This window comes from Nyctereutes procyonoides, unplaced genomic scaffold (assembly GCF_905146905.1).
Source record: "Nyctereutes procyonoides isolate TBG_1078 unplaced genomic scaffold, NYPRO_anot_genome, whole genome shotgun sequence".
Classification (NCBI taxonomy): domain Eukaryota; kingdom Metazoa; phylum Chordata; class Mammalia; order Carnivora; family Canidae; genus Nyctereutes; species Nyctereutes procyonoides.
In genome coordinates, this window is record NW_026575125.1 from 53,437,336 (window position 1) to 53,446,880 (window position 9,545).

Here is a 9,545-nt window from a genome sequence, read left to right on the forward strand (position 1 = left end):
AGATAAGACTTAATCTATCTTTTAACTATAAATTTGAATGTTCGTTTTATTCTTTCAGAGAAGTTATATGAATTATCAAAGTTAAATAATTGGTAGAACCAAAATTTGAATTCAGGCTTATCTGGTTGGCCCTAATGCCCATACTTATTTCATTCTTATGCTGCATCCATAACTTCCATCCATATTCATTCGTACTCTCTTATTCAGGTAACTTTGGGACCAAGGGCAGGCCCTGGATGATGGAACATGGGTAAGTGGCCTCTATTGGTCAAACCTATCACCACAGACTCATTATCCTATTAGTCTATAACTCAAATATACTTTCATATATTCATAATACTTTCCTGACATCTACCTAATTTATCATATATCAAATAATTCTAGAAAGTTAAGAGCTGACAAGGACCTTAGAGACTATTTAGACTAAACCCCTCAATTTATGGATATGGCAAATTAGGTCTATGCATGGGAAGGGACTTTTTCAAGGCCCTATTTTTTCACAGAGCTGAGACAATAACTCAAATCTTCTAATCACTTGTCTAGTACTCTCTTCATTGCCTCATATATTCCTCCTCTCTTCTGCTGCTCCTCAATACACTATGCTATTACTGCAATAATTTTCCCTCTACAAACCAAACTTTCTACCTCAGTTACTATTGGGTCCCAACTGGAGTGTCACTACTTGCCCACAATACTCTATGATCTCCCAAATAAGCTTTATACTTTAATATCTCCTTTACGTCCTGTTCAATAAGCTGCAAATACCTCCAGGTCTTAATTCCTTAGAATTTGGAGCAAAGAAGGACAACTTAAAAGTCTGCTTATCCATCTCTATAACATCTTATGTTAGAGATGGGGAAGATAAAACCCAGGGAGATGTCCCTGAGGTCACCCTGAAAATTAACAGCTCAGCTGGGAAAAATCTGGCTAGGTCCCAGAATTCCAAACTAGTATTTGATACCTTATACCTAGCGGTCTCATCTGAAAGACATATCTTATGGCTCCAGGCTCCTGATGATCATTAATGTCATCTCTCTTCTCTACCTCAAGGGTCAAAGATGTTGGATCTCACCTCGAAAGTGACTATTCACTTGACAGCTAATCAACCAGGTGCCAGGTTCCTGGGGCACCATCTCAGCTGTCACAAAAGTGGCTGGAAAGATGTGAGCCACATCAGTGCGGTGGCCCCGGATAGTTAGGATCTGTCCATGGAAGAAAGCTGTGTGGACATCTACTTCATTGCCCATGCCAAACAAGTGCCAGGACACACGCTTCTGTGCACACATGCTTAGATCTGGTAAGTTCCCAAACACAAAGCCATTGATTGCTGCAACAGAAAATCCAAAGAAAATATCAGAATTAGAAAAGTAAAGTGTGATGAGAGATTTGCCATCTGACAATATTAATAGGTGACATTTAGATGAATTTTTTAAAAGCACACTGTGCTGATCATATACCTTATTTTATTTAAGATGCCATAAACAGCCCTGGAAAATAAGCAGATGTCATTTATCTCAAGCAAACAATTAGAAGACCAAGGCTCAGAGAAGTGAAGTTACTTCTCTCCTAAGCCCACAGAGCTGTTAAGTAGAAGAATCAAGATTCCAACCCAGTAATCTGAGGAAGCTTTCTAATGAATGGGGTCTATTTTGCAAGCAATTCTTTACTTCCAGGCCAAGTTCCTTCTGAAATTTCCACAGGACAATTTTCAAGTTAGCTAATTACCATGGTTATCAAAAGTAATTGGTGTAAAACCTAAGAGAAATTTTAACTGTCCAAGCCATCCCTACATCTTCCCTCTGAGTTTCCACATTCCCTTGGAACTGTCTGGCTTTGAGACCATCTCTAGCACCAAAGGGCATTAAATCCTTTTCTTAATTAAGCAAAAATAAAATCTACTTGATATTATTACTGAAATCAGTTATCTGCTCATGCCTCAGGGCTTTTATGTTCTTAGTTTTTTTTAATTTAATTAAGATGATCAACTTCCTTATAGCCAACCATTTTTCCTCACAAAGTGGGTAGTTTTCCCATCCTTTTTAGGACAAAGAAATGTTGACTAAATACATCAGTGGGCAATCCTCACCCTGAGAGACTGAGCATAAAGTATGTGGCTTTAGAATCAATAACCTAGACTATTACACATTAGGAGGCAAAGTACCTAATGGCAAGAGCACAGCCTGTGCAGTTTATCTGTTATGTAATCTGGAAGTCTCACTTCCCTCATAGGTAAAACAGAGAAAAGGTTTCTACTATTCTTAGTTCTTCTGAGATACATGAAATTACCCACCAAATGCTAAGCCCAATGGAAAGCCTTCATCACTCTTTACTGTCATGGTGTGGCCACCCTCCCCCAGCTTACCATGCATCCTATTGCTTTCCTGAAAGGCCTCATCTTCTTTGTCTACCGAGGTAGGATCTGAGCAGTAAGTGGCAATGTTCTCATCAATATGCCAGCTAAGGTTCTCATCTACCACACTGAAGAGCAGGAAGAAATCATTATCCACATCCTTCCGCTGAGGAGGGGAATTCCCATCCAGCGTTCCTAGAGTAAATAAGAAAGGTGCCCTTGAGAGCCTTCTCTCTTTAACAACAGTAACCTGCAAGGTGTACTAATAAAAAATAAATAGGAAGAGAGGATTCCTTAAGAGTCTGTTGGCAACAGCAAAGCAAATAAGGCCTTATGCTCCTAATTTCTATTTCCAAATGTTTATTTCCCTAGTTAAACCCAATTCAGTTGAGCCTAGGACTAGAAGATTGGACATATGGGATCTAGAATAATTCCCTCCCCCCATCTTTGCTTGTGTCATCAACCCAGAGCTTTAATCGGACCACACTCTTGTAACACCCAGGTCTTCCAGGTCTGACAATACTTAAACATACCGTATTTTCAACAAAGTCCCCAATTCTCCACAAATCCTGATGGGTACACTTTTGATCCTAACCACACTTAAACTCTAATTATATACCTTATTTTTATGTGATTTGACTCCCATCATTATTAATTCAAGATTTTAAAATAAGAAAATATTAAAGTTTTAAAAGATAATGAAATAAAAAAATAGTGGAAAAAAGTTTAGCAGGGTTTATTCCTCCTAATAAACAAGGGAGCTGAATGAACACCTCTTCAGGTTGTTGCTTAATATGTAGGTGATTCAATTATATCACTTTTTCCTGTAGATATCCCACCCTGCATCTCAATAGCTCACTCATGGGGCCTGTACCTCTTTTACACGTGATAAGGGGTCCAATGAGGCCAGTTGCAATGTCTCGTGGAGCATCTACATGAGAATGGTAGATCCAGGTGAGGCATGCTGGGTCAGCATCAGTGGGTGCATGGCCTTCTGGAATGGTCCAGTTGTAAATGTGGCTGCCTCCCGGGGGAACAGAGTCATCAGCTTTTAGTTGACCAGAGGAGCCATCTGGGTATAGGGAGCCTAGAAAATGAAATTGCACATGCTCAGTCTGAGTGAGTGAGAGGTGGCAGACAGAGAAGCCAAGAGGAGACTGACATGTGGCATAGTGTTCCTCACAATCTGAAGACAGTGCAGTCAGGCAATATCCAGCCAAAGAACCCCAGACTCACATCAATAATGGGTGGAGAGGTGACAGCCATTGGAGAAGGAGCTGTGGCCATGGAAAATGCATCAATAGCCTGATCTAATAGTATGCTAGTACAAAACCAGTGGCATAGAAGTGAGAAAGAAAACAGAATTCCCCCCTTCAAGCACTACCTTTGGAAAACAGAAAGCAGACAATTATAGAATTCCAATCTAAAGCCAACTTAGTTCCTCTGAACAGTAAAAATACAACTACCCTGTGATTCAGTAATCATATCCCTGGGTATCTATGCCAAAGAATACAAAAATACTAATTCAAAGGATACATACAGTCCTATGTTATAGCAACATTATTTACAATAGCCAAATTATGGAAGCAGTCCAAGTGTCCATTCCTTTTTTTTTTGATCTTTTATTTTTTTTTTATTTTTTATTTTTTTATTTTTTATTTTTTTATTTTTATTTTTTTAATTTTTTTTATAAATTAATTTTTATTGGTGTTCAATTTACCAACATACAGAATAACACCCAGTGCTCATCCCGTCAAGTGTCCCCCTCCGTGCCCGTCACCCATTCACCCCCACCCCCCGCCCTCCTCCCCTTCCACTACCCCAAGTGTCCATTCCTTGATGAATGGATAAGGAGATGTGATCCATCAATGAATGGATACTTGGGCTGCTTCCATTATATATGTGTGTGTGTACATTATTATTATGTACACACATATATAATGTTTATAATAATGTATATATACATATGTATATAAAATGTGTATAATAATGTATATATATATACACACACATTATTCAGCCATAAAAAATAATTGAATCTTGCCATTTGCAATGACATGAGTGGAGCTACAAAGTACTATGCTAAGCAAACTAAGTCAGTCAGAGAAAGACAAATACCATATAATTTCACTCACATATAGAATTTAAGAAATAAAACAAATGAGCAAAGGGGGAAAAAGTGACAAACAAGAAACAGACTCTTAGCTATAGAGAACAAACTGATGGTTACCAGAGGGCGGGTGGGTAGGAAGATGAGTGAAATAAGTGGTGAAGATTAAGGAGGGCACTTATGATGAGCACCGTGTGAGGTATGGAATTGTTGAGTCACTATATTGTATATCTGAAACTAATATAACATTGTATGTTAACTATATTAGAATTAAAATTGAAAAAAATGAAACCAACTTAATGATCAATTGGTCCATGTATCCATTTTATGGAGGAGAAAACTGAGGAAAAAATAACTTTTCCAGGGCTATACAGGGAATTAGTGGCCCAGTCAAAACCTGGATTACCTTTCTAATCCTGTCACTCACTGTTGTGTCATTATTATAGGCCATTGGGTGGGAGATACAAATTAGTAAACTGAATTTCCTCTTAAGGAAAGAAATGGAGTGTCATAAGACTGTGACACTAGAATAATATTTCCTTACATTCATAGCACACTCTTCTCTTTCCAAAGCACAATTGAATATTTTATGGAAATGTCATTCAAGTAATTCTTTGTGATAAAAGGCAGATTAAATATCCATATACCTATTGAAGAATAGGAGGCCCAGAGAGGGGGACGTGGCTTGCCCAAAGTCACAGTGGATGAATAGCAGAAGTGATAACATTAGTTACCCATTTTTCTGGGAGTGCCCCTGCCACCTCAGATCAATAAGGAGAAAAAAAAAGACTATTCTCATTCCCAGCTCCTCTCTCTCAAATTATAGTAAAAGAAATATAATATTTGTTGTGGACAGGAGGAAAAAAGCCTGATCTGATTTACCTTCTGAGTCCTTTTCATAGAAAACACCATGGGGATGGATGGTATAGGGACGAGTGGCAAAATTCTTCAGGTGGATAAGGATGACATCTCCCACCTCAGCCTGCAACACTGGCCCCAAGAAGCCCAACCAAGCAGGCTGGACCATTTCGTCCATGTATGAGCCATCTCTGTATTCCTTGTAAATGGTCTTCTTGTAGTTGCTCCCTATCCGGTTCTTGTCAGATTTTAGGAAGCTGGAAGCTACTCTAGGAAGGAAGAAAAGAAAGACTGACAATTTTCTCACAGTCTTCAAACCTTTGGAGAGCTATTTTTCTAGAAGCTGACAAAAAATATATTTTTGTTTAGGGCAAAACAAAGGAAAATGAAATTGTACTGATCAAAACACAGAAGTTTAGAGGCTGTTAGAAAATGAGAAGAATTAAATTAAGGCATATAAAATTGCTGATATTTGACCACTTTTCACCTACAAAAAAGACAATTTTACACAGTTCAACCTAATATATAGTAACGGGGAGACAACCAAATATGGACTGACTCTTTTTAAGTGATCAACTTCCAACCCATATAGCCTGACCTTGCATCATCTTGCTATATATGAGAGATCTTATAGCATAGTGGTTGAGATAACAAGTTCTGGAGCCAGGCAGACTTGATTAAATGCCCATATTGTCACTTCCAAATCTGTGGGACTTGAAGCAAGTTACTTAACTTCTTTATGCACAATTTCCCCATCTGCAAAATGGACATAATCATGGTACCAAGTTCAGATAATTGATATTGGTGATTTAAAAAAATTAAAATACATAAGGAGCTTAGGACAGTGCCTGGAAAATAGTAAAAGCTTAAAAATGTTAACTATTATTTCAAAGTATTAGAGATGGAAGATAATTAAGTTATTCCTCAAGGACACCTTTAATAAAAAGACTCTGTTACTCCAAAATAGATGGATAGGAAGGTAATTTGTCAATAAAAGATAGCTGCTTTCCTACTCTAATTCTTCCTAGAGAGCTCTGAGATACTATAGTCAACTTTGGAAAATTCTGAAGCTTTAGGGACCAAAGTAATTCAAGATCTCAAAAGATCCTTTAATACATTATTTTTGTTTTCAACAGACATTTGTGGAGCACCAGGAAGGCTCTAAGATTAAGAAAGGTTGAACTTATGGAATCTGTGAAAGGCAGAATGGTGAGGACAGTACCAGCTTATCAACATTACCCAGGTTTAAATTCCAGCTTTTCCATTTACTAGCTGTAGGATTTGGGCAGGTCATTTGATCTCCCTGAATCTGTTTTCTCATCTATAAGATGAGGATATCATACTCACCTCCTAGAGCTTTTGTGAGAATTAGGCAAGCCAAAATATACAAATTTCTAATATGGTGACTGTCATGGAGAGAATATTATGTAAGTGATGGCTATTACTGTTACTTCCTTGATTCTGAGGCTTACCATATTTTTTCACATTTTCACATATCCAAAATCAATGTAGTTCCACTCAACTATGAAAGCATGGTTCCATCACACACATCTTATAAATACTGTATATATTTCACATTTCTTTCTTTTTTGAAAGCATTGTAGATAACATTTTAGAATCAAGATAATATGGAATTACCTTTAGGACTCTAAAGATGCTAAGGCACCTCAGTTGGAAAAGTAGACTCCAGGAAAAGTTGCTGTCTCCTGAGTTGACTATCCCTCATACCAGCAAGTGTGCCATTGGATAAATGGCCATGGAGATCAAGAGCTGGCTGCTAACACATGCTGAGAAAAGGTCTTTAAAAGGCTACCCTCTGACCTCAAGAGTGCCCCCCTCCAACTCCGGTTATAGTTCTACAAATGATTAAACATACGTGTCATTGTCCAGAGGCTTGTCCATGATGACATTTCTTCCCTTGGGAGCATAGTTCCACTGCACATCCTGGATGCCCAAGTAGTAGACTCGAGTGGCCCCGTCTGTCCATTGGGGCCACAAAGGTTGCATCAACAAAAGAGCCCAGAAGAGATGGCCTGGTTCCATGGCCCACATTACCCTGGGAAACAGGGAAATGAATAGCTGCTGATATGAAAGAAAGAAAACAAAAGGGCTTTGCATATGTCTGGAAAACTAAAGAAGCAAGCAAGAGCCAAACCAAGTGCCTGAGAAAGAAAAAAACAATTAGCCCAGAATCTCTCTCTTACCTGACCCCTTTCAGTTCAAGAAACATTCAATTATCTGTACATTGGACTTTGGAGAGCAATGTTAAAAAATCACTTATAATTATGCATCATTTCTTTCAGATTAGAAGTGTGGATATAGTTCCTTCAGCATTGTAAAGGAAGAATGTATTCTGGGAGCACTTGGGTGGCTCAGTCAGTTAAGTGTCTGCCTTCAACTCATATCATGATCCCAGGGTCCTGGGATAAAGCCCCAGGTTGAGCTTCCTGCTCATCAGGGTAGTCTGCTTCTGCCTCTGCCTCTGCTCCTGCTCATAATTGCTCTCTCTCTCTCTCTCTCTCAAATAAATAAATAAAATATTTTCCTTTTAAAGGAAGAATGTACTCTGACCCAAGAATCAGGAAACAGGTACCAGAAACCTGATAAGGCCACTGACTCACTCGGTACCTAAATCAAGTCACCAACTCTTCCAGTGCCTCTTTTTCCTTTGTTGTCACTTTCCATGCTCTATGAATTAAAAACAAATGAGAGCTCACCGAAACATATTTATCAGACTGTTCATAGACCTAAAATGGAAATAGCCAAAATGTTCATGAACACTAGGATGAATGACTAAAATGTATTTTATTCATACAATGGAATGCTATATATCAATGATGATGAACAAAGTACAACTACAAATAAACATATAGATGTCTCTCACAAATGTAATATTTTTTTCTCACAAATGTAATATTGCAGAAAGAAACATACAAAAGAATACATACTGTATGATTTCATTTGTGTAGAGGACAAAATCAGGCAAAACTAATCTATGCTATTAGAAGCCAGGATAGTGTTTGCCCTTTAGGAAGGGATTAGTGACTGAGAAAAGAAGAGGATAAAGGCTTTTAGGTAATGTTATGTTTCTTGATCTACATACTGGTTACATGGTGTATTCAGTTTGTGGAAATGTATTGGGCTATGAACTTAGCATTTGTGCAATTTTCTTCATGGGGTTTATGCTTCAAAAAATGAATAATGAAACAAAAAAAGTGAGAATATGTGAGGGAAATATTAACTTCTCAGAAGAAATATTCTCTGCCGGCTCTCTGCTATGCATAAACCCATTTTATTAGGCCAATCCTGAGCCAGAGTCAGAATTAAGTCTCTAGCCTCTCACTCCAGTACATCAGCCAAAAGATTAGATCTGTTGGGGATGGGATGAAGTATTCAGTCAATCATACACAGTTAGAGTCAAACCCAGAAACATGGACTATTATATAAATACACATATACATAAGTGCATGTAGTCTTATCTAAAAGCAGACATAAGTTCATGTAGTCTTATTTAAAAGCAGAAATGCACACACCTGCATCCACACATAAAAACACACTGTCACACAGAGCCTTATTACTTTAGTCATCATCATTGTAATGATAAATCAATATTACTGTGTGTGCATGGAAGCCAGACACTATCCTATGTGTTTTATATATATTAAATCATTTAATTCTCATAACCACACTATGAAACGTTGGCCATTATTATCCCTATATTACAGAAGAAGAAACTACAGAACAGAAGTGTAAAGTAATTTTTCTAAGGTGACCACATTAGCAATCAGTAGAATTCGGTTGTTGCCCAGAAGGTATAACTTCAATGTCTATGTTCTTGATCACAGTACTACGCCACCTTCCACAAAATAAACTTGCACACTCACATACATATATACACAGAGAACATGCATATGCATAACCATAGCTATATCTGGGAAATCCACATACACTCTGAAACATGCAATCACATGTAGTTATAATCACTTCTAGAAACAGACATACATACTTATATAGGAAGAGATACACCAAATTGATATTATCCATTATGGTGATAATAATTATGGAAGCTACCATTCATTGATAGATCACTATATACCAAATACCATGTTCAGTGATTTATACAACTTATTTCACTAAATCCTAGTCCTAGACACATGAGATAAGACACTATTAATCAAAAATAGAAAGTCAAAGATATGCATAGACTCACATATGGATAAGAAATTC

General features: G+C 37.6%; 1 protein-coding gene across 6 annotated transcripts in view; it reads right to left on the bottom strand.

Moving 5' to 3' along the window:
• The window catches only part of HEPH (hephaestin), a 95,448-nt gene extending 88,074 nt beyond the window's left edge, over positions 1 to 7,374 (bottom strand). For 5 of the 6 annotated variants that reach the window (XM_055338421.1, XM_055338426.1, XM_055338425.1 and 2 more), the window contains exons 1-5: positions 7,195 to 7,361; positions 5,343 to 5,587; positions 3,225 to 3,437; positions 2,363 to 2,545; positions 1,073 to 1,327 (exon numbers count right to left, since the gene is read on the bottom strand). In XM_055338421.1, the coding sequence (XP_055194396.1) occupies positions 1,073 to 1,327; positions 2,363 to 2,545; positions 3,225 to 3,437; positions 5,343 to 5,587; positions 7,195 to 7,361 (1,063 nt within the window). Of the gene's footprint in view, positions 1 to 1,072; positions 1,328 to 2,362; positions 2,546 to 3,224; positions 3,438 to 5,342; positions 5,588 to 7,194 lie in introns of all 6 variants that reach the window. The other variant, XM_055338424.1, reaches the window with a different exon arrangement.
• Between the last annotated feature and the right edge of the window lie 2,171 nt (positions 7,375 to 9,545).